The following is a 25,000-nucleotide window of genomic DNA, read 5'->3' as shown; positions in this document are numbered from 1 at the left end:
GATTCTCTACAGTTTTTATGAGTTTTCCTCTTTCTTTTTATAATTTTTTGTTTTCCTTGTGAAGTTTCTTTTCTATTTGCGTTTTTTCTGTGTTCATTCTAGTGGTGTATTTTATCTTTTGGCACATATCTAGGGAGACTTTCCGCTTCAAGGACTCCAACTGGAGATACCTTTGAGCAAACTCCCTGGCTATGTCTTCACGTAATATCTCTATTTCCAGCCTGCGGTTCTTGCAGTCATCCACTCGTTGCTCAAAATGTGACTCTTTTCCTTTTGAAATTTTTTCCTTACTAGAAAAAATCTTTTTTATGGCATTAAATATATTCCAGTTTAGATTGGACACTTTATTCCAATGTTTCGAAATCAGTTTATGAACTTTGAGGTTCCTTATTTCTTTTTTCAGTTCAGCCTCATGTTTCTTGCCCTCCTTGATTTTTTTCTGTAAGAGTCTTATTTCCTCTCGGCGTTCCCAAACCAGACCCTTTAGCACAGAGATGACCTCTTCCAGGTTTTGAATTGTCCATTCCAATTCTTCTAGCATGCCGTTTTCTTCCGCCTGGTCATCAGCGTTTTTAGCCATTAATCTTCTAAGACGGGCTCTGTCGTTATACAACGCAAGGACCTTAAAATCCTTATGACTTCTCCTCCGTTGCCGTAATTTAACTTGCAACTCCAGAATTGCGATAACCTTTTGAGCCTGCAACAAGTCTAAGTTATTTGGGTGACTTATTTTAAATAGTCTTCTTATTCTACGTTCCATCCATTTTCTCTGTATACTTCTAAAGAGATTTACTTCCCTTTTGTTTGAGGCCGTTTCCAAATGGGTAGTAGCTTTTTTAAGAACTATTTCCTTATTCCTTTGTGCAAACTCTCTGGCTACGGCTTCACGTCGCATTTTCATTAGATGGCTCTGGTTCTTGCAGTCATCCAGTCGTTGCTCAAAATAAGACTCATTTTCTTTGGAAAAGTTTTCCTTCCTGAAAAAAGTCCTTTTTAATGCGATAGATTTATTTTCTTTTTTATTGGGCACTTTATCACAATGTTTTGAAATCAGTCTATCAACTTTCAGGTTCTTTATTTGTTTTTCCAGTTCAGCCACTCGTTTTTTGCCCACTATTTGTTTCTTCAACAATTGTCCTACTTTCTTTGAGCATTTTTGGTACTTAGCGTTTTGCTTATTTCTCATATTCATCCTAATCTTCGTTTTCAGCATCAGCTGTAAACTTTTGTTTCTCTTTTTCGTCAGTTTTTTCTTATTTTGAGACAGCAAGTTTCTCAGAACACCAATTTCGAATCGCAACTCTTTTACCAAGTTATCCCGCTTTTCTTTATTTTGGTCCAGCTCAACAATTTCTTTTTTCAAATTTTCGATAGTTCTTTTAGCCAGCTCAAACTTTGTTTTAATATCCTTCCTCTTTAATCTATTCAAAAAAGGGCGATTAGCCATTTTTGAATCATCCAGTTCCTCCTTTAATGTCTGGACACATTGCCAATGTGGTTTGATTTCATCGTATGGTGTACCAAGGCCTAACGAGTTGTAATGTAATGTCTTACCGTTTCGATTTTCTCCTTCCCTTTTGCAAGATACTCTTCCGCTTAAGGCCATTTCAGGACGCGTCGTTTCACTTCTAGGAATAAGTGCCTCCAAGATTTGACGCTTTATATTATTATTATCTTGCCAAAATTTTATTTCTTGGCGATATCTTGCGATCGCCACTGTTAAGCCAACAATCGTACCCGTTACCATTAATGCAAAAACTATGCAAAAGGAAAGTTCCTTTCCTCCGATAACGATATTAATAACATGTTTAGTAGCCTTTTTAAGAACTATTTCCTTATTCCCTTGATCAAACTCTCTGGCTACGGCTTCACGTAGCTTCGTCATTGGCGGCCTCTGGTTCTTGCAGTCATCCACTCGTTGCGCAAAATGTGACTCCTTTTCTTTTGAAATTTTTTCCTTCCCAGAAAAAATCTTTTTTATAGCATTAGATATATTCCAATTTAGATTGGAGACTTTATTCCATTGTTTCGGAATCAGTTTATGAACCTTGAAGTTCCTTATTTCTTTTCTCAGTTCAGCTTCACGTTTCTCGCCCTCCTTGATTTTCTTCTGAAAGTGTATTATTTCCTCTCGGCATTCCCGCACCAGTCCTTTTTGTTCACATATCATTTCGTCCTTGTTGATCATTTCCCATTTCATCTCTTCTATTTTGTGGTTTGTTTCCGCCAGCTTATCCTCTATTCGAGATACTATTTTTCTTAGACTATTAAAAAGTCGTATTTGTCTCTCCAACATTTCCAGGTGTGGCCTCATTGTTACAGAGTTCTCCCACCAGAATAACAATAACAATAGCAATAACAATAACAATAACATTACCATCTTCGTATAAATCATATCATCTCGGAATTGGCGAAAACCATTCCCGCAGCAAAGTATAACAATTGTAAGAAAACTTGATGTGTTCATGATACTGAATTGAATAGTGCCTGAAAATAGGCTTGTCTCTAAAATATGAAAGATAGTCTTCAGACGTCTTCACGTCTGAAGAATATCCATTGAAAAAACATCGACCCCACATAGAAGTCCGAAAAGATGTAGGCAAAGAAGTCTTCAGACGTCTTCACGGCCCGTGAAGACTTCTGAAGGATGCAGCTTCGATTCTTGAAGCTGTTTCAAGGTTTATGTTCTTTAAAATGAAGAGTTGTTCGAAGACAACGTCGGAGAAAGTTCTAAAACTCTATCACCGTTAATTTTTCTGCAGTTTATCATTTATACACGAAGACGAATAACACTGGACTACTTCTTCGATTGCTTTTCCCGCTACACACGGTCTCTATTTCTGGAAAGCCGTTTTCAATTTCTTCTGTCTCCGATGCTTTCCAGTGTGAGAGCTTTCTCCTCCATAATCATTGTTTCACACTCCATCCACCTTCCCTTAAGTCTTTGCAGTTTTAACTTCCCTTTTCAAATTAGTCTTCAGCGGTCTTCACGGGTCTTCGATTCTTGGAGCGGCTTCAAGTGAAGAGTTGTTCGAAGACGTTGGTGAGAGAGTTCTGAAACGTCGTCTTCATCTTTCTTTCTTTTTAAAACTAAGGCTGATTAAGACACTATGTTGCATTAGAAAAAATGCAGGTTTTACGGAAGCTCATATCAATTTTATCTTTTTTACTTTCTTATACTGAGGACAAACCGTCAACAATAGTGTCTGACGAACCTAAGAATTTAATAAATATTGTTATTGGAGGAAAGGAACTTTCCTTTCTTATAGCTATTGCATTAACGTTAACGGGAACGATTGTTGGCTTAGCAGTCGCGGTCGCAAGATATCGGCAAGAATTAAAAGATGGGAAAGAAAAATATAATGTTATAAATCAAATCTTGGATGCGCTTATGCGTGAATTAAGAGAGGTCCGCCTAAATGGGGAAAAGAAAATTTACAATGCCAGTTAAACATATGTAACCACAAGCGAATATTTTCGCTGGAAAAAAGATTTCACCAGTACTTATACGAAACCGCCGACAAGAATAGCACGGAAAAGCAACACAACGCTTTTCAACGAATACAAAAACGATTTTGGAAAACGGTGAAGCATCAATCATATCTCGCGTCGATAATTGGTGCCGCAGTATCTGTATCCTTCAGAAGTCTTCACGGGCCGTGAAGACGTCTGAAGACTTCTTTGCCTACATCTTTTCGGACTTCTATGTGGGGGTCGATGTTTTTTCAATGGATATTCTTCAGACGTGAAGACGTCTGAAGACTATCTTTCATATTTTAGAGACAAGCCTATTTTCAGGCACTATTCAATTCAGTATCATGAACACATCAAGTTTTCTTACAATTGTTATACTTTGCTGCGGGAATGGTTTTCGCCAATTCCGAGATGATATGATTTATACGAAGACGGTAATGTTATTGTTATTGTTATTGCTATTGTTATTGTTATTCTGGTGGGAGAACTCTGTAACAAAGAGGCCACACCTGGAAATGTTGGAGAGACAAATACGACTTTTTAATAGTCTAAGAAAAATAGTATCTCGAATAGAGGATAAGCTGGCGGAAACAAACCACAAAATAGAAGAGATGAAATGGGAAATGATCAACAAGGACGAAATGATATGTGAACAAAAAGGACTGGTGCGGGAATGCCGGGAGGAAATAATACACTTTCAGAAGAAAATCAAGGAGGGCGAGAAACGTGAAGCTGAACTGAGAAAAGAAATAAGGAACTTCAAGGTTCATAAACTGATTCCGAAACAATGGAATAAAATCTCCAATCTAAATTGGAATATATCTAATGCTATAAAAAAGATTTTTTCTGGGAAGGAAAAAATTTCAAAAGAAAAGGAGTCACATTTTGCGCAACGAGTGGATGACTGCAAGAACCAGAGGCCGCCAATGACGAAGCTACGTGAAGCCGTAGCCAGAGAGTTTGATCAAGGGAATAAGGAAATAGTTCTTAAAAAGGCTACTACACATTTAAAAACAGCCTTAACCAGAAGGGAAGTTTGTGAAGGTGAGATTGAAATGATTAGAAATATGAATCTTTTGAACAATCCATACAAAATCTCCCCTCTCTATCGCACCAAGCGCCAGGTAGGCTTTTCAAGGGGAGACGACTTACGTTTTAAAAAGATAAGGGAAAACATGAGTAGGCTTAGGGAGGTGGGAATATTAAATGAGAGAATTAACGTTCTAAAAATACTAGTGTCTAGTTTAGAGGATAAGCTGGATAAAGCTAACCGCAAAATAGAAGAGATGAAATGGGAAATGATAAACAAGGACGAGGTGATCTGTGAACTAGAGGGAATAAGGAGAAGGGAAATAAGACACTTTCAGAAGAAAATCAAGGAGGGCGAGAAACGTGAAGCTGAACTGAGAAAAGAAATAAGGAACCTCAAGATTGATAAACTGATTCCGAAACATTGGAATAAAGTCCCCAATCGAAATTGGAATATATTTAATGCCATAAAAAAGATTTTTTCTAGGAAGGAAAACATTTCAAAAGGAAAAGAGTCACATTTTGAGCAACGATTGGATGACTGCAAGAACCATAGACTGGAAATAGCGGGGTTACGTGAAGCCATAGCCAGGGAGTTTGCTCAAAGGGATCTCCAGTTGGAGTCCTTGAGGCGGAGAGTCTCCCAAGATAGATGCCAAAAGGAAGAATGTAACACTAGAGTGAACACAGAGAGAACGCAAATAGAAAAGAAAAACAAAAAATTGAAAAAAGAAAGAGATCAACTCAGAAAAACTGTACAGAATCTACGAAATGAGATGGACAAAATGAGAAGGGGGAAAGAAATTCAAAAGACCAAAACAAAGGACATACAACAACAAGAAAAAAGGAGAAAAAGAGACAGAATGGTCATTGAAAAAATCAGAGATTTACTGGAGAGAAGAAAAAACGAACAGGAGCCACTTTCCGAAAAACATGAAGATGGGGAAACTGAATATGGATCTCACAATTCCTCCGGCGAAACAAGAGATGAATTAACCAAGGACTTAAGAAATCCCATCTTTGCTTACTACAATAAAGGTCCTCAACAGAAATACACCAAGGCCAAACTTCCAGAAAATGAAAAATTGGTTCCTAGAAGTGAAACGACGCGTCCTGAAATGGCCTTAAGCGGAAGAGTATCTTGCAAAAGGGAAGGAGAAAATCGAAACGGTAAGACATTATATTACAACTCGTTAGGCCTTGATACACCATATGATGAAATCAAAAGACTTTGGCAATTAGATGATTCAAAAAGGTTTTGTATAACACGATTTGCGCTGGCTAAAATAACTATCGAAGATTTGAAAAAAGAAATTGTCGAGCTGGACCAAAAGAACGACAATCACGATAACTTAGTCAAAGAGTTGCAACTGGAAATTAGTGTTCGGAATAGGTTGCTGACTAAAAATAAAATAAACCTGATGGAAACGCAACACAAAGTGTTCGAGGTGAAACGGAAATTGAGGAATGAGAAGGAGATGGTATCTAAGCTAAAGGCTCTTGACCAGAAATGCCGAAAGGAAATAAGACACTTGCAGAAGAAAATCAAATTGGGCGAAAAACGAGAGTCTGAACTGGAAAAACAGATAAAAAACCTGAAAGTTAATAAACTGATTTCGAAACATTGCGATAAACTACCCAATATAAAAGAAAGTAAATCTAACGCATTAAAAGGGACTTTTTTTAGGAAGGAAAACTTTTCCAAAGAAAGAGAGTCCCATTTTGAGCAACGGGTGGATGACTGCAAGAACCAGAGGCCACCAAGGACGATGCTACGTGATGCCGTAGTTAGAGAGTTTGCTCCAAGGAATAAAGAAATAGTTCTTAGAAAAGCTACTACACATTTGGAAACGGCCTTAACCAGAAGTGAAGTTTGTGAAGGTGAAATTAAACACTGCAAACGATTCTGGTGGCTGACCCCTCCACTGCTTTACACACCCATGGAAATGTTCGGTAGAAGAGCAAATATTTCAAAAAGTGTACAGAGAATAATAATGGAACGTAGAATAAGTGAACTATTTAAAGAAAGATTCCCAGATATGGTTGTGTTGATGGAGGCTAACAATATCATCGCAGCTCTAAAATGGGAAATTTCCTTGCGGCAACTAAGGAGAAACAAGAAGGATATTCAGGTTCAAGAGTTGCATGATGAGATTGCCAATCTGAAAAAATTAGTGTCTCAAGTAGAGGATAGGCGGGCAGAAGAGAGCCGCAAAGTAGAAGAGGTGGAACGGGAAATCATAAACCAGGCCGAGATGATATGTGAACAAACACGTCTGGTGCGGGAACGCCGAGAGGAAATAAGACTCTTACAGAAGAAAATCAAGGAGGGCGAGAAACGTGAAGCTGAACTGAGAAAAGAAATAAGGAACCTCAAGGTTCATAAACTGATTTCGAAACATTGGAATAAAGTCTCCAATCGAAATTGGAATATATTTAATGCCATAAAAAAGATTTTTTCTGGGAAGGAAAAAATTTCAAAAGAAAAAGAGTCACATTTTGAGCAACGATTGGATGACTGCAAGAACCACAGGCTGGAAATAGCGGGGTTACGTGAAGCCATAGCCAGGGAGTTTGCTCAAAGGGATCTCCAGTTGGAGTCCTTGAGGCGGAGAGTCTCCCAAGATAGATGCCAAAAGGAAGAATGTAACACTAGAGTGAACACAGAGAGAACGCAAATAGAAAAGAAAAACAAAAAATTGAAAAAAGAAAGAGATCAACTCAGAAAAACTGTACAGAATCTACGAAATGAGATGGACAAAATGAGAAGGGGGAAAGAAATTCAAAAGACCAAAACAAAGGACATACAACAACAAGAAAAAAGGAGAAAAAGAGACAGAATGGTCATTGAAAAAATCAGAGATTTACTGGAGAGAAGAAAAAACAAACAGGAGCCACTTTCCGAAAAACATGAAGATGGGGAAACTGAATATGGATCTCACAATTCCTCCGGGGAAACAAGAGATGAATTAACCAAGGACTTAAGAAATCCCATCTTTGCTTACTACAATAAAGGTCCTCAACAGAAATACACCAAGGCCAAACTTCCAGAAAATGAAAAATTGGTTCCTAGAAGTGAAACGACGCGTCCTGAAATGGCCTTAAGCGGAAGAGTATCTTGCAAAAGGGAAGGAGAAAATCGAAACGGTAAGACATTATATTACAACTCGTTAGGCCTTGATACACCATACGATGAAATCAAACCACATTGGCAATGTGTCCAGACATTAAAGGAGGAACTGGATGATTCAAAAATGGCTAATCGCCCTTTTTTGAATAGATTAAAGAGGAAGGATATTAAAACAAAGTTTGAGCTGGCTAAAAGAACTATCGAAAATTTGAAAAAAGAAATTGTTGAGCTGGACCAAAATAAAGAAAAGCGGGATAACTTGGTAAAAGAGTTGCGATTCGAAATTGGTGTTCTGAGAAACTTGCTGTCTCAAAATAAGAAAAAACTGACGAAAAAGAGAAACAAAAGTTTACAGCTGATGCTGAAAACGAAGATTAGGATGAATATGAGAAATAAGCAAAACGCTAAGTACCAAAAATGCCGAAAGAAAGTAGAACAATTGTTGAAGAAACATATAGTGGGCAAAAAACGAGTGGCTGAACTGGAAAAACAGATAAAGAACCTGAAAGTTGATAGACTGATTTCAAAACATTGTGATAAAGTGCCCAATAAAAAAGAAAATAAATCTATCGCATTAAAAAGGACTTTTTTCAGGAAGGAAAACTTTTCCAAAGAAAATGAGTCTCATTTTGAGCAACGACTGGATGACTGCAAGAACCAGAGCCATCTAATGAAAATGCGATGTGAAGCCGTAGCCAGAGAGTTTGCACAAAGGAATAAGGAAATAGTTCTTAAAAAAGCTACTACCCATTTGGAAACGGCCTCAAACAGAAGGGAAGTAAATCTCTTTAGAAGTATACAGAGAAAATGGATGGAACGTAGAATAAGAAGACTATTTAAAATAAGTCACCCAAATAACTTAGACTTGTTGCAGGCTCAAAAGGTTATCGCAATTCTGGAGTTGCAAGTTAAATTACGGCAACGGAGGAGAAGTCATAAGGATTTTAAGGTCCTTGCGTTGTATAACGACAGAGCCCGTCTTAGAAGATTAATGGCTAAAAACGCTGATGACCGGGCGGAAGAAAACGGCATGCTAGAAGAATTGGAATGGACAATTCAAAACCTGGAAGAGGTCATCTCTGTGCTAAAGGGTCTGGTTTGGGAACGCCGAGAGGAAATAAGACTCTTACAGAAAAAAATCAAGGAGGGCAAGAAACATGAGGCTAAACTGAAAAAAGAAATAAGGAACCTCAAAGTTCATAAACTGATTTCGAAACATTGGAATAAAGTCTCCAATCTAAACTGGAATATATTTAATGCCATAAAAAAAAAATTTTCTAGTAAGGAAAAAATTTCAAAAGGAAAAGAGTCACATTTTGAGCAACGAATGAATGACTGCAAGAACGGCAGGCTGGAAATAGAGATATTACGTGAAGACATAGCCAGGGAGTTTGCTCAAATGTATCTCCAATTGGAGTCCTTGAAGCGGAAAGTCTCCCTAGATTTTTGCCAAAAGGTAAAAAACACCACTAGAATGAACACAGAAAAAACGCAGATAGAAAAGAAACTTCACAAGGAAAACAAAAAATTGAAAAAAGAAAGAGGAAAACTCATAAAAACTGTAGAGAATCTACGAAATAAGATATACAAAATGAGAAGGGAGGCAGAAAACAAGAGCGAACTAAAGGACGATGTCGCCTTGGGTAGGATTAGAAATATATTACAAAAGGTTATCAAAGAACAGAATTTTTAAGAGTAAAAAGGAAGAAAAAAACAAAATCTAAAAGTATACAACTAAGAAACAATTCTATTGGCATAACCAAGAGGATGTGAACTGCAGAGGGAAAAAGATGAGCTTCTTCTTGTATGCAACGGTTCCATGATGGAGTGGTACAAGCCTTTGTCATGTGAACAAATGGTCAGATTTCTAGATCTATTCTTCCAGATGTCAACCTTATGGTTGCTCTGTTGGAATAATCTAGAAGACTGGCCCTGCAGAGGGAAAAAGCTTAGCTTTCTCTAGTATGCAGTCAGATCCTGGAAGGGTCCTTCAAAAAAACTTTTTGTTGGATTCAACACTACATTCTATTGGCGTAACCAAGAGGATGTGCATTGCAGAGGGAAAAAGTTGAGCTTCTTCTTGTATGCAACGGTTCCATGATGGAGTGGTACAAGCCTTTGTCATGTGAACAAATGGTCGGATTTCTAGATCTATTCTTCCGGATGTCAACCTTATGGTTGCTCTGTTGGAATAATCTAAAAGACTGGCCCTGCAGAGGGAAAAAGCTTAGCTTTCTCTAGTATGCAGTCAGATCCTGGAAGGGTCCCTAAAAAAAGTTTTTGTTGGATTCAACACTACATTCTATTGGCGTAACCAAGAGGATGTGCATTGCAGAGCGAAAAAGTTGAGCTTCTTCTTGTATGCAACGGTTCCATGATGGAGTGGTACAAGCCTTTGTCATGTGAACAAATGGTTGGATTTCTAGATCTATTCTTCCGGATGTCAACCTTATGGTTGCTCTGTTGGAATAATCTAAAAGACTGGCCCTGCAGAGGGAAAAAGCTTAGCTTTCTCTAGTATGCAGTCAGATCCTGGAAGGGTCCCTAAAAAAAGTTTTTGTTGGATTCAACACTACATTCTATTGGCGTAACCAAGAGGATGTGCATTGCAGAGCGAAAAAGTTGAGCTTCTTCTTGTATGCAACGGTTCCATGATGGAGTGGTACAAGCCTTTGTCATGTGAACAAATGGTCGGATTTCTAGATCTATTCTTCCAGATGTCAACCTTATGGTTGCTCTGTTGGAATAATCTAGAAGACTGGCCCTGCAGAGGGAAAATGCTTAGCTTTCTCTAGTATGCAGTCAGATCCTGGAAGGGTCCCTAAAAAAAGTTTTTGTTGGATTCAACACTACATTCTATTGGCGTAACCAAGAGGATGTGCATTGCAGAGGGAAAAAGTTGAGCTTCTTCTTGTATGCAACGGTTCCATGATGGAGTGGTACAGGCCTTTGTCATGTGAACAAATGGTCGGATTTCTAGATCTATTCCGGATGTCAACCTTATGGTTGCTCTGTTGGAATAATCTAGAAGACTGGCCCTGCAGAGGGAAAAAGCTTAGCTTTCTCTATTATGCAGTCATATCCTGGAAGGGTCCCTAAAAATAGTTTTTGTTGGATTGTACATCACATTTCATGAGTAAGTTAAGATTGTAGAAAATGGCCGCCAAGTATATAAAATGTGAATGAGAGAATTCTTCCTAAAATTACATTATAAATTAGAAAAAAAATCTGAAAAAAACCCACTTTGGAATAATAACGACTTGCGTTGTAGAATAGAAAAAAAATCCTTAATCTGAGAACAAATGGTTGGATATCTAGATCTGTTCTTCCTGATGACCAGCTATGCAGAAGGAAAAGGCTCAGCTTTTTCTAGTATGCTATGTTTCTTGATAAAGGTGTACAAGACCTTTATCTTGTAAACAAATGGTCGGATATCTAGATCTGTTCTTCCAAAAGACTGGCTATGCAGAAGGAAAAAGCTCAGCTTTTTTTAGTATACTATGTTTCTTGATAAAGGTATACAAGACCTTTATCTTGTAAACAAATGGTCGGATATCTAGATCTGTTCTTCCAGATGACCAGCTATGCAGAAGGAAATGGCTCAGCTTTTTTTAGTATGCTATGTTTCTTGATAAAGGTGTACAAGACCTTTATCTTGTAAACAAATGGTCGGATATCTAGATCTGTTCTTCCAGATGACCGGCAATGCAGAGGGAAAAAGTTCAGCCTTTTCTTGTATGCTATGTTTCTTGATAAAGGTGTACAAGACCTTTATCTTGTAAACAAATGGTCAGATATCTAGATCTGCTCTTCCAGATGACCGGCTATGCAGAAGGAAAAGGCTCAGCTTTTTCTTGTATGCTATGTTTCTTGATAAAGGTGTACAAGACCTTTATCTTGTAAACGAATTGTCAGATATGTAGATCTGTTCTTCCAGATGACTGGCTATGCAGAGGGGAAAGGCTCAGCTTTCTCTTGTATGCTATGTTTCTTGATAAAGGTGTAAAAGACCTTTATCTTGTAAACAAACTGTCGGATATGTAGATCTGTTCTTCCAGATGACTGGCTATGCAGAGGGGAAAGGCTCAGCTTTCTCTTGTATGCTATGTTTCTTGATAAAGGTTTACAAGACCTTTATCTTGTAAAAAAAATGGTCGGATATGTAGATCTGTTCTTCCAGATGACTGGCTATGCAGAAGGAAAAGGCTCAGCTTTTTCTTGTATGCTATGTTTCTTGATAAAGGTGTACAAGACCTTTATCTTGTAAACAAATTGTCGGATATGTAGATCTGTTCTTCCAGATGACTGGCTATGCAGAAGGAAAAGGCTCAGCTTTTTCTTGTATGCTATGTTTCTTGATAAAGGTGTACAAGACCTTTATCTTGTAAACAAATTGTCGGATATGTAGATCTGTTCTTCCAGATGACTGGCTATGCAGAGGGGAAAGGCTCAGCTTTCTCTTGTATGCTATGTTTCTTGATAAAGGTGTACAAGACCTTTATCTTGTAAACAAATTGTCGGATATGTAGATCTGTTCTTCCAGATGACTGGCTATGCAGAAGGAAAAGGCTCAGCTTTTTCTTGTATGCTATGTTTCTTGATAAAGGTGTACAAGACCTTTATCTTGTAAACAAACTGTCGGATATGTAGATCTGTTCTTCCAGATGACTGGCTATGCAGAGGGGAAAGGCTCAGCTTTTTCTTGTATGCTATGTTTCTTGATAAAGGTGTACAAGACCTTTATCTTGTAAACAAACTGTCGGATATGTAGATCTGTTCTTCCAGATGACTGGCTATGCAGAGGGGAAAGGCTCAGCTTTTTCTTGTATGCTATGTTTCTTGATAAAGGTGTACAAGACCTTTATCTTGTAAACAAATTGTCTTATATGTAGATCTGTTCTTCCAGATGACTGGCTATGCAGAGGGGAAAGGCTCAGCTTTTCCTTGTATGCTATGTTTCTTAAAAAGGTGTACAAGACCTTTATCTTGTAAATGAATGGTCGGATATCTAGATCTGTTCTTCCAGATGACCAGCTATGCAGAGGGAAAAGGCTCAGCTTTTTCTAGTATGCTATGTTTCTTGATAAAGGTGTACAAGACCTTTATCTTGTAAACAAATGGTCGGATATGTAGATCTGTTCTTCCAGATGACCAGCTATGCAAAGGGAAAAGGCCCAGCTTTTTCTTGTATGCTATGTTTCTTGATAAAGGTGTAAAAGACCTTTATCTTGTAAACAAATGGTCGGATATGTAGATCTGTTCTTCCAGATGACCAGCTATGCAGAGGGAAAAGGCTCAGCTTTTTCTTGTATGCTATGTTTCTTGATAAAGGTGTACAAGACCTTTATCTTGTAAAAAAATGGTCAGATATCTAGATCTGCTCTTCCAGATGACCGGCTATGCAGAAGGAAAAGGCTCAGCTTTTTCTTGTATGCTATGTTTCTTGATAAAGGTGTACAAGACCTTTATCTTGTAAACAAATGGTCGGATATGTAGATCTGTTCTTCCAGATGACCGGCTATGCAGAGGGGAAAGGCTCAGCTTTTTCTTGTATGCTATGTTTCTTGATAAAGGTGTACAAGACCTTTATCTTGTAAACAAATGGTCGGATATGTAGATCTGCTCTTCCAGATGACCGGCTATGCAGAGGGGAAAGGCTCAGCTTTTTCTTGTATGCTATGTTTCTTGATAAAGGTGTACAAGACCTTTATCTTGTAAACAAATGGTCGGATATCTAGATCTGCTCTTCCAGATGACCGGCTATGCAGAAGGAAAAGGCTCAGCTTTTTCTTGTATGCTATGTTTCTTGATAAAGGTGTACAAGACCTTTATCTTGTAAACAAATGGTCAGATATCTAGATCTGCTCTTCCAGATGACCGGCTATGCAGAAGGAAAAGGCTCAGCTTTTTCTTGTATGCTATGTTTCTTGATAAAGGTGTACAAGACCTTTATCTTGTAAACAAATGGTCGGATATGTAGATCTGTTCTTCCAGATGACCGGCTATGCAAAGGGAAAAGGCTCAGCTTTTTCTTGTATGCTATGTTTCTTGATAAAGGTGTACAAGACCTTTATCTTGTAAACAAATGGTCGGATATGTAGATCTGTTCTTCCAGATGACCGGCTATGCAGAGGGAAAAGGCTCAGCTTTTTCTTGTATGCTATGTTTCTTGATAAAGGTGTACAAGACCTTTATCTTGTAAAAAATGGTCAGATATCTAGATCTGCTCTTCCAGATGACCGGCTATGCAGAAGGAAAAGGCTCAGCTTTTTCTTGTATGCTATGTTTCTTGATAAAGGTGTACAAGACCTTTATCTTGTAAACAAATGGTCAGATATCTAGATCTGCTCTTCCAGATGACCGGCTATGCAGAGGGGAAAGGCTCAGCTTTTTCTTGTATGCTATGTTTCTTGATAAAGGTGTACAAGACCTTTATCTTGTAAAAAAATGGTCAGATATCTAGATCTGCTCTTCCAGATGACCGGCTATGCAGAGGGGAAAGGCTCAGCTTTTTCTTGTATGCTATGTTTCTTGATAAAGGTGTACAAGACTTTATCTTGTAAAAAAATGGTCAGATATCTAGATCTGCTCTTCCAGATGACCGGCTATGCAGAGGGGAAAGGCTCAGCTTTTTCTTGTATGCTATGTTTCTTGATAAAGGTGTACAAGACTTTATCTTGTAAAAAATGGTGGATATCTAGATCTGTTCTTCCAGATGACCGGCTATGCAGAAGGAAAAGGCTCAGCTTTTTCTTGTATGCTATGTTTCTTGATAAAGGTGTACAAGACCTTTATCTTGTAAAAAAATGGTCAGATATCTAGATCTGCTCTTCCAGATGACCGGCTATGCAGAGGGGAAAGGCTCAGCTTTTTCTTGTATGCTATGTTTCTTGATAAAGGTGTACAAGACATTTATCTTGTAAACAAATGGTCAGATATCTAGATCTGCTCTTCCAGATGACCGGCTATGCAGAAGGAAAAGGCTCAGCTTTTTCTTGTATGCTATGTTTCTTGATAAAGGTGTACAAGACCTTTATCTTGTAAAAAAATGGTCAGATATCTAGATCTGCTCTTCCAGATGACCGGCTATGCAGAGGGGAAAGGCTCAGCTTTTTCTTGTATGCTATGTTTCTTGATAAAGGTGTACAAGACATTTATCTTGTAAACAAATGGTCAGATATCTAGATCTGCTCTTCCAGATGACCGGCTATGCAGAAGGAAAAGGCTCAGCTTTTTCTTGTATGCTATGTTTCTTGATAAAGGTGTACAAGACATTTATCTTGTAAACAAATGGTCAGATATCTAGATCTGCTCTTCCAGATGACCGGCTATGCAGAGGGAAAAGGCTCAGCTTTTTCTTGTATGCTATGTTTCTTGATAAAGGTGTACAAGACATTTATCTTGTAAACAAATGGTCAGATATCTAGATCTGCTCTTCCAGATGACCGGCTATGCAGAGGGGAAAGGCTCAGCTTTTTCTTGTATGCTATGTTTCTTGATAAAGGTGTACAAGACATTTATCTTGTAAACAAATGGTCAGATATCTAGATCTGCTCTTCCAGATGACCGGCTATGCAGAGGGAAAAGGCTCAGCTTTTTCTTGTATGCTATGTTTCTTGATAAAGGTGTACAAGACCTTTATCTTGTAAATGAATGGTTGGATATCTAGATCTGTTCTTCCAGATGACCAGCTATGCAGAGGAAAAGGCTCAGCTTTTTCTAGTATGCTATGTTTCTTGATAAAGGTGTACAAGACCTTTATCTTGTAAACAAATGGTCGGATATGTAGATCTGTTCTTCCAGATGACCGGCTATGCAGAAGGAAAAGGCTCAGCTTTTTCTTGTATGCTATGTTTCTTGATAAAGGTGTACAAGACCTTTATCTTGTGAACAAATGTCGGATATCTATATTCGTTCTTCCAGATGACCAGCTATGCAGAGGGAAAAGGCTCAGCTTTTTCTAGTATGCTGTCTCTTGATAAAGGTGTACAAGACCTTTATCTTGTGAACAAATGTTAGATATCTAGATCTGTTCTTCCAGACGACCGGCTATGCAGAGGGAAAAGGTTCAGCTTTTTCTAGTATGCTATGTTTCTTGATTAAGGTGTACAAGACCTTTATCTTGTAAACAAATGGTCGGATATCTAGATCTGTTCTTCCAAAAGACTGGCTATGCAGAAGGGAAAGGCTCAGCTTTTTTTAGTATGCTGTTTCTTGATAAAGGTGTACAAGACCCTTATTTTTTGAAAAATGTCAGATATCTAGATCCGTTCTTCCAGATGACCGGCTTTGCCGAGGGGAAAAGCTCAGCTTTTTTTAGCAGGCTATGTTTCTTGAAAAAGGTGTACAAGACCTTTATCTTGTGATTATACTCACTGACCATAGTTGTTTTGGCTGATTTTTCATGGCCGGATACCCTTCCTGCCACCAGCCCTCCCTATTTACCCGGGCTTGGGACCGGCACCAAGTTGAGGCTGGCTTGCCCCCCTCAGTGGCCGGGTTCTTTATTTTGTGAACAAATATCGGGAATCTAGTCTGTTCTTCCAGAAGACTGGCTATGCAGAGGGGAAAGTCCTACAGTACACATATATTCTTCTTCTTCTTCTTTGTCTGCATCTTTTCTCACTTCTATGTGGGGTCGATGTTTCTAACCAGCTTCCTCCATCTACCTCTGTCCCACACTTTATCACCGGGTAATCCCTTTGATCGAAGGTCATCCTTGATACAGATCATCCACCTTCGCTTTGGTCTCCCTGAGGGGGGGGCAAGGCAGCCTTAACTTGATGTCGGTCCCAAGCCCGGGTAAATGGGGAGTGTTAGCGGCAGGAAAGGCATCCGGCCATGAAAAATTAGCCAAAACAGATATGGCCAATGGAGATTGTGAAAATACAACTAATACGCATTGATTATTCATTTTAAAAAAATGAAAAATCCCTTCATCGTCTGGCGGGGCAACAGCCTTAGAGAAGGTGCACAAACTGTTGTACACAAACTGTTATAAAACTTTTTTTTTTCCTTCCCGATTTTTACGACCATTTTTACAACGCCAGTGAAATGGTTTTGCAAATCGTTAGTACAAAAGTGGTTGTCTGTTGCTATGCTTTATTTAGCGACTTTATCGGGATAATTTGCATATTTCTTAATTCCTGTTTCTTCTGTTGGAATCTCTCGAGCAAATTTGATTGTGATCTTAATACAAATATTCTTAAAATAAAGTTGTTTCATAAGGACACATCTTAACTGATTTTCTACTCATCAGGGAAGACTTCAAATTTCTAATGATTTGTATTTCTAATAATAATAATAATAATAATAATAATAATAATAATAATAATAATAATTATCATTATCAATATTATTATTATTAGCTAAGCTACAACCACAGTTGGAAAAGCAGGATGCTATAAACTCAAGGGCTCCAACAGGGAAAAATAGCCCAGTGAGGAAGGGAAATAAGGAAATAAACAAACTAAAAGAGGAATAATAAACAATTAAAATAGAATATCTCAAGAACAGTAACATCAAAACAAATAATAATAATAATAATAAAAATAGTAATAATACTAATAATAATAATAAAATATTTTAAAATCTACTATAAAAAGATTTGTGCGCCATGATGTTCCTTACTCTCTCTCTCTCTCTCTCTCTCTCTCTCTCTCTCTCTCTCTCTCTCTCTCTCTCTCTCTCTCTCTCTCTCTCTCTCTTAACAATAAATATCTTAACATCTATGAAAAAAAATTGTGCCATGATGCTATGTTCCTCTCTCTCTCTCTCTCTCTCTCTCTCTCTCTCTCTCTCTCTCTCTCTCTCTCTCTCTCTCTCTCTCTCTCCTTACCACACCCTTGCACTGGCGCCACAGATCCTGCCTTTCCTCCTTTTGAATATCAAGGGCAAGAAATAGAAACACGAAAGTCAACGATACTAAGGATAGTTCACCCACCCTTCCCAAATTCGGGTTATCGAAGGTCAAGGGCATTGGGCGTTGGCCAGAGGGATGGACCTCCGTGAATTCATGTCTGGTCTTATTTCTTCCACTCTCCAATGCCCTATCTTTAATACAATTAAGGGGTCGGTTGCCTGATGCACTCTATCCAATGCCTTCTATGAAAGGCATCCTCTTAAAGGTTTAAAGGTCGTTCATGAATGGTAGAGGCAAGGGATTGTGACATTGCCTTATCAAGTAGGACAATGCCCTAAAGACTGACCATATTACATATGATCAGCGCACAAGCCCCCTCTCCACCCAAGCTAGGAACAGGGAGGGTTTAGTAATGGCTGCTGATGACTCAGCAGATAGACCTATAGGCTCCTTCAAACCCATCCTTAACTCACAAGGATGATGAGGTTTCGGCGACCAAAGGAACCCCAGTCTGGCAACCACCAGGCAAGGACACTACCACTAGGCCGCCACAACATGGTCTGTTCTCATCGGGGAGCCAACCGTGATTAGTAAAGCAATCTGTTTGGTCACGGATGAATCTGCGTTTTTCATAAATTCACTTTGGATATTCTAAACTTATCCTACAATATTAAACCTTCTTTCCCACTGTTATCCCTACAAATAAGGGGTCGGTTGCCTGATGCGCCCTCTCCATTACCTTCTATCAAAAGCATCTTCTTCCACCAAACCTCTTCTCTCCATAGCATCCTTTTCCTCATCTCGACCTCCTATTCTCTGCCTCCCTCTCGATCTTCCATCACTCGCCTAACATGTTTGATCTCATTTTTTATTCTTTCACATCGTCATTCCTACAACTAAGGGGTTGGTTGCCTGATGCGCCCTCTCCAATGCCTTATATCAAAGGCATCCTCTTCCACTAAATCTCTTCTCTCCATATCATCCTTCACCTCATCTCGCCATCTAATTCTCTGCCTCCCTCTCCCTCTTCCAACAGCCCCCTAACATGTTTGATCTTGTATGCTATGATCAAATGATAAAATCATACAAGTTTCATTTATACTCTTTTGAACACTACTATTGGAACAGCTTATTCCCAAAATGTACTTGGTGGATCTTGTGACCTCAAGAATTTGGTATTCTTTCCCCTACCCTGTGTTTCCAGAACCCTTCAGCACACATCATTTTCCTATCAACAAAATTCGTGAATACTGGATATTCTAATCTATTACAACTTTATATAAATGACTTGGCGCCTAAACTACAGTAAAAGCCCAATGTATATATGTCAATTTTGGGTTAAAATGTTAATAACTGCGAATATAAATACAAAACACCTCTGTTAAGAATGGCTCACCTGAAATTTGCATGACATTATTTATTTATTTCCTTATTTCCTTTCCTCACGGGGCTATTTTTACCTGTTGGAGCCCTTGGGCTTATAGCATCTTGCTTTTCCAACTAGGGTTGTAGCTTGGCTAGTAATAATAATAATGATAATAATAATAATAACAATAATAATAATAATAATAATAATAATATTCCTGAAGCTAAATTAAAAAGTGTTTTTTTCGCACTACTACGACACACTTTCTATTGTTGATATTAGTGTAATGTGAATGCAGGATTTCATTTGGAATAACATACTGAATAACATTAAGAGGGGTAAATTCACAATATACATAAATATATACATATATAAAATATATACTGTATACATACATATGTATAAATAAATGAATATATATATATCATATATATATATATATATATATATATATATATATATAATATATATATATATACATATTGGATCGTATACTATTACCAGAGAATATGTCTATAGCAATCTTACCTCTAACAACAAGTTCATGTAATATATATATATATATATATATATATATATATATATATATATATATATATACACCCTCACAAAAATATATAATAAACATGAAAATAAAATATCAGTAAACCCTAAACACACGTGACAAAAGATGACTGACGCATGTCAACAATAACGATAAACAGAAAAATATTGCCGTCGGAGAAGAAAGCCCTTTGAGTAATGATAACAACATTCAAACTTACAACATTCAAACTAAAAGAAAGCCCTTTGAGTAATGATAACAACATTCAAACTTACAACATTCAAACTAAAAGAAAGCCCTTTGAGTAATGATAACAACATTCAAACTTACAACATTCAAACTAAAAGAAAGCCCTTTGAGTAATGATAACAACATTCAAACTTACAACATTCAAACTAAAAGAAAGCCCTTTGAGTAATGATAACAACACTCAAACTTACAACATTCAAACTAAAAGAAAGCCCTTTGAGTAATGATAACATTGAAACTTACAACTTCTGAAGAGGAAGGAGAAAAAAAGCGTAGCAATGTGAAGAGTTGCATCAACGTTTCATAACAAAAGAATAATAAATGTTTTGATAATACTATCCATCCAGCAGGCGTTAAGTTATTTCGCAAACGTTCTCCAGATCCTGTAAAAACGTACATAGCACCAACAGTAATGTATGTCATTAGGCAAACGCTAAAAGAAACCCCGTGTTGTGTTATGCTCACAATAGTCAGGCTGGTTTCTGGAACAAGGAAGTGCTTAGTCTTCTAGTTGCCTGAAGTGCTTGCAACCGCCGCTAAAGAAGAAGGAAAACATGACGGGTTTACAAATATCTTTCAAATGTTTACAAATATCTTCCAAAGGCTCAAATGCTTCGTTCAGTGACTTTTGTGATGTTTAATCCCGATATTTCATTCGTTTAATGAATCTCTATTTGTATTAAAAATTGTAAAAAGAAGAGACTATTGAGACCCCTTTTTCTAAATGATCAAGAATGAGTTTCTAGTAATTCTCTTAAAAAGAATATTTTTTCGAAACTAAAAACAATTGGTTCATGACTACAAAGCACTCTCTCTCTCTCTCTCTCTCTCTCTCTCTCTCTCTCTCTCTCTCTCTCTCTCTCTCTCTCTCTCTCTCTCTCTGTATATATATATATATATATATATATATATATATATATATATATATATATGTATATATATATATATATATATAATTATACATACATATATATATATATACATACGACCACCAAAACAACAACAACAACAACAAACAGCCATTTCTAGTTCACTGCAGGACAAAGGCCTCAAACATGTCTTTATCCAACTTTCATCACCACGCTGGCCACTGCAGATTGGTGACGGTGGGAGACTATAGTCTAATCGCTCACAGCATACCAACCTAGTATGACCAAAATAAGCTGCTGTAACGGAGGTCACAATTTTACTCATAGAGCAGTGAAACCTTCAGAGATTAATTGTTAAGTGATTCATTTTTGAAAGTCATAAGTCAAAGGTCAAGGTCGAGCAAAGGGTTGACCGAAATAAGCTGCCGTGGCAGAGGTCACATTTGGAGTAGTGGAACTTTCAGGGACTACTTGTCATGCTGAGACCTGGAAGGGATTCAAAATCGAAGCTGAATACTTTTCAGTAATTTAATTTGTAAAAAGCATATATACGTATTCACCTCAATTGAAAAAAAAAACCGAAGCTGAATACTTTTCAGTAATTTAATTTGTAAAAATCATATATACGTATTCACCTCAATTGAAAAAAAAACGAAGCTGAATACTTTTCAGTAATTTAATTTGTAAAAAGCATATATACGTATTCACCTCAATTGAAAAAAAAAAACGAAGCTGAATACTTTTCAGTAATTTAATTTGTAAAAAGCATATATACGTATTCACCTCAATTGAAAAAAAAAAAAAAACGAAGCTGAATACTTTTCAGTAATTTAATTTGTAAAAAGCATATATACGTATTCACCTCAATTGAAAAAAAAAAAAAAAACGAAGCTGAATACTTTTCAGTAATTTAATTTGTATAGAGCATATATACGTATTCACCTCAATTGAAAAAAAAAAACGAAGCTGAATACTTTTCAGTAATTTAATTTGTAAAAAGCATATATACGTATTCACCTCAATTGAAAAAAAAAAACGAAGCTGAATACTTTTCAGTAATTTAATTTGTAAAAAGCATATATACGTATTCACCTCAATTGAAAAAAAAAAAAAAACGAAGCTGAATACTTTTCAGTAATTTAATTTGTATAGAGCATATATACGTATTCACCTCAATTGAAAAAAAAAAACGAAGCTGAATACTTTTCAGTAATTTAATTTGTAAAAAGCATATATACGTATTCACCTCAATTAAAAAAAAACGAAGCTGAATACTTTTCAGTAATTTAATTTGTAAAAAGCATATATACGTATTCACCTCAATTGAAAAAAAAACCGAAGCTGAATACTTTTCAGTAATTTAATTAGTAAAAACCATATATACGTATTCACCTCAATTGAAAAAAAAAACCGAAGCTGAATACTTTTCAGTAATTTAATTTGAAAAAACCATATATAGTATGCACCTCAATTGAAAACAAAACCGAATCTGAATACTTTTCAGTAATTTAATTTGTAAAAACCATATATACGTATTCACCTCAATTGAAAAAAAACGAAGCTGAATACTTTTCAGTAATTTAATTTGTAAAAAGCATATATACGTATTCACCTCAATTGAAAAAAAAACGAAGCTGAATACTTTTCAGTAATTTAATTTGTAAAAAGCATATATACGTATTCACCTCAATTGAAAAAAAAACGAAGCTGAATACTTTTCAGTAATTTAATTTGTAAAAAGCATATATACGTATTCACCTCAATTAAAAAAAACGAAGCTGAATACTTTTCAGTAATTTAATTTGTAAAAAGCATATATACGTATTCACCTCAATTAAAAAAAAAAAGGAAGCTGAATACTTTTCAGTAATTTAATTTGTAAAAAGCATATATACGTATTCACCTCAATTGAAAAAAAAAACGAAGCTGAATACTTTTCAGTAATTTAATTTGTAAAAAGCATATATACGTATTCACCTCAGTTAAAAAAAAACGAAGCTGAATACTTTTCAGTAATTTAATTTGTAAAAAGCATATATACGTATTCACCTCAATTGAAAAAAAACCGAAGCTGAATACTTTTCAGTAATTTAATTTGTAAAAAGCATATATACGTATTCACCTCAATTGAAAAAAAAAAACCGAAGCTGAATACTTTTCAGTAATTTAATTTGTAAAAAGCATATATACCTAATCACCTCAATTAGAAAAAAAAATTGGGTTCTATTTCCGAACAAGGCCAGATTGATTTAGGCCTATCATATGTATACGCCTACCTCAGTGGAGCCTCCTTTATCACGACGGGACATACTCCTGCAATTAGGGCTAGACATAGAACCAAAAAACCTTTCCTCTCCCAGCCTGTCTTTTCCTTATTCAAACTGCTTCTAATCCTATCTAACATCGCAATTGAGTCTGCCCCTCTCTTTTATTCTTCTCCTGTATTTCCCTTTCTCCCTTTTTCCTTATCCTTTCCCATCCCGAGTACCTGCCTTCGGGCTGTAAACTGGATTGTATCCAGGGGAACTCTTCCTTCCCCCATATTCCTCACTTCCCTAGCCTTATTCTTATCGCGACTGGAAAAAAAAACCGTCTCCCAAATAACTGGTTTGGGACAAACACCAAGTCAATAACAACATCCATGAGGACATAACGGTGATGAATTTATCCGGGACAATGTTACCTTCAAAGTAATCAACGCTAATTATTATCCAATGATCTTAAATTTGTGATGTCGTAACGGTAGTTAGAAGCAAGGCCAATAGAAGATATCTTTCGTTCTCTTTCCCCTGAGTCTTCGTAATGGAGAGAGAAATGCGCCTGATTCCTTCTAGGCCTAGAACACGACGCAATATAAGTAGTATAGACTTGATTGAGCACTTATTATTATTATTATTATTATATGCTAAGCTACAACCCTAGTTGGAAAAGCAGGATGCTATAAGCCCAGGGGCCCCAACAGGGAAAATAGCTTAGTGAGGAAAGGAAACAAGGAAAAATAAAATATATTAAGAACAGTAACAACATTAAAATCAATATTACTTACATAAACTATATAAACTTTAACAAAGCTTGACGAAGAGCAATTAGATAGAATAGGGTGCCCGAGTGTACCTTGACTCCTTGATCAGGGCAGACCAGAGAAGAACCCCACAGAGGCAAGACCGTATCAAAGTAGGTATATAGATATGGTCAACTCTATCACACGTAGCAATATTAAATTAAATACAGTTACTTTTACCAAGACTCTTTGCAATGAAATGATTGAGTTTCGAGCACAATGCCGCCATAGGTTCTTGGGTTAGCGATCCACAAGAAACAAAATGCGTTGGTAAATTTCTCTTGGAATCTTTTTTTTTTCTTTTCTTAGGAATTGTATTCCACTAAATAAGTGATTGGCAGTTGGGTAGCGTTATAATTAGTAAAAAATAGAAACGCTCACTAGTTCCTTGATCATTATTATAATTATTATTATTATTATTATTACTACTAGCTAAGCTATAACCGTAGCTGGAAAAGCAGGATTCTATAAGCCAAAGGGCTCCATAAGGAAAAACAGCGCAGTCAGGAAAGGAACATTTTAATTTCCAGCATAATAAGAAGTTTTAATTATTAGTGCCTTGTATTGTAAAATTAATTAAATAAGACGCACTTTTCACTAATCAAAATCATGAATATACTAAATAAAAGTTAATTACAAAAAATAATTTTCGTACCTAAAAATTGTTATGTAAGTTAAAGAAAACAATATCGAAGGAAATTGAATAAAATATGAACAAATCCGAAAAATTATTCATTGACCAAATTGAGGTGATTTTTATTTTCATTTCAACTCTATATTGGAATTTTTTAAGAGGGAGATACTTGTAGCAAACACTTCCAACCAAATTTCTAAGCTGAACCACAAACATCAAAGTAAAAACCAAAATATCAGAGACGACATAAGGATATTAAAGGATGAAACCAAAATATCAGGAGGACATCAAGATATTACGAGATAAAACCAAAATATCAGGAGGACATCAAGATATTACGAGATAAAACCAAAATATCAGAGACGACATAAGGATATTAAAGGATGAAACCAAAATATCAGAGACGACATAAGGATATTAAAGGTTGAAACCAAAATATCAGAGACGACATAAGGATATTAAAGATTGAAACCAAAATATCAGAGACGACATAAGGATATTAACGGATGAAACCAAAATATCAGAGACGACATAAGGATATTAAAGGTTGAAACCAAAATATCAGAGACGACATAAGGATATTAAAGGTTGAAACCAAAATATCAGAGACGACATAAGGATATTAAAGGTTGAAACCAAAATATCAGAGACGACATAAGGATATTAAAGGTTGAAACCAAAATATCAGAGACGACATAAGGATATTAAAGGTTGAAACCAAAATATCAGAGACGACAAAAGGATATTAAAGGTTGAAACCAAAATATCAGGAAGACATCAAG

General features: G+C 36.6%; 3 protein-coding genes across 4 annotated transcripts in view; 1 reads left to right on the top strand and 2 right to left on the bottom strand.

Moving 5' to 3' along the window:
• The window catches only part of LOC137656804 (probable serine/threonine-protein kinase DDB_G0275165), a 151,923-nt gene that overhangs the window by 57,380 nt on the left and 69,543 nt on the right, over window positions 1–25,000 (bottom strand). The window lies entirely within an intron of this gene.
• On the bottom strand, window positions 38–2,314 carry LOC137656390 (putative leucine-rich repeat-containing protein DDB_G0290503). Its single transcript, XM_068390566.1, has one exon. The coding sequence runs from the start codon at window positions 2,312–2,314 to the stop codon at window positions 38–40; it is 2,277 nt and encodes a 758-aa protein (XP_068246667.1).
• Window positions 3,990–9,326, top strand: LOC137656389 (trichohyalin-like). The gene has a single exon (XM_068390564.1). The coding sequence runs from the start codon at window positions 3,990–3,992 to the stop codon at window positions 9,324–9,326; it is 5,337 nt and encodes a 1,778-aa protein (XP_068246665.1).

This window comes from Palaemon carinicauda, chromosome 17 (genome assembly GCF_036898095.1).
Source record: "Palaemon carinicauda isolate YSFRI2023 chromosome 17, ASM3689809v2, whole genome shotgun sequence".
Lineage (NCBI taxonomy): Eukaryota > Metazoa > Arthropoda > Malacostraca > Decapoda > Palaemonidae > Palaemon > Palaemon carinicauda.
This window is presented reverse-complemented; position numbering and strand designations above follow the sequence as displayed.

Excerpts from the sequence above, each read along its gene's own strand:
- LOC137656390 (XM_068390566.1), bottom strand. The coding sequence starts at position 2,314 with ATGAGGCCACACCTGGAAATGTTGGAGAGACAAATACGACTTTTTAAT.
- LOC137656389 (XM_068390564.1), top strand. The coding sequence starts at position 3,990 with ATGTTGGAGAGACAAATACGACTTTTTAATAGTCTAAGAAAAATAGTA.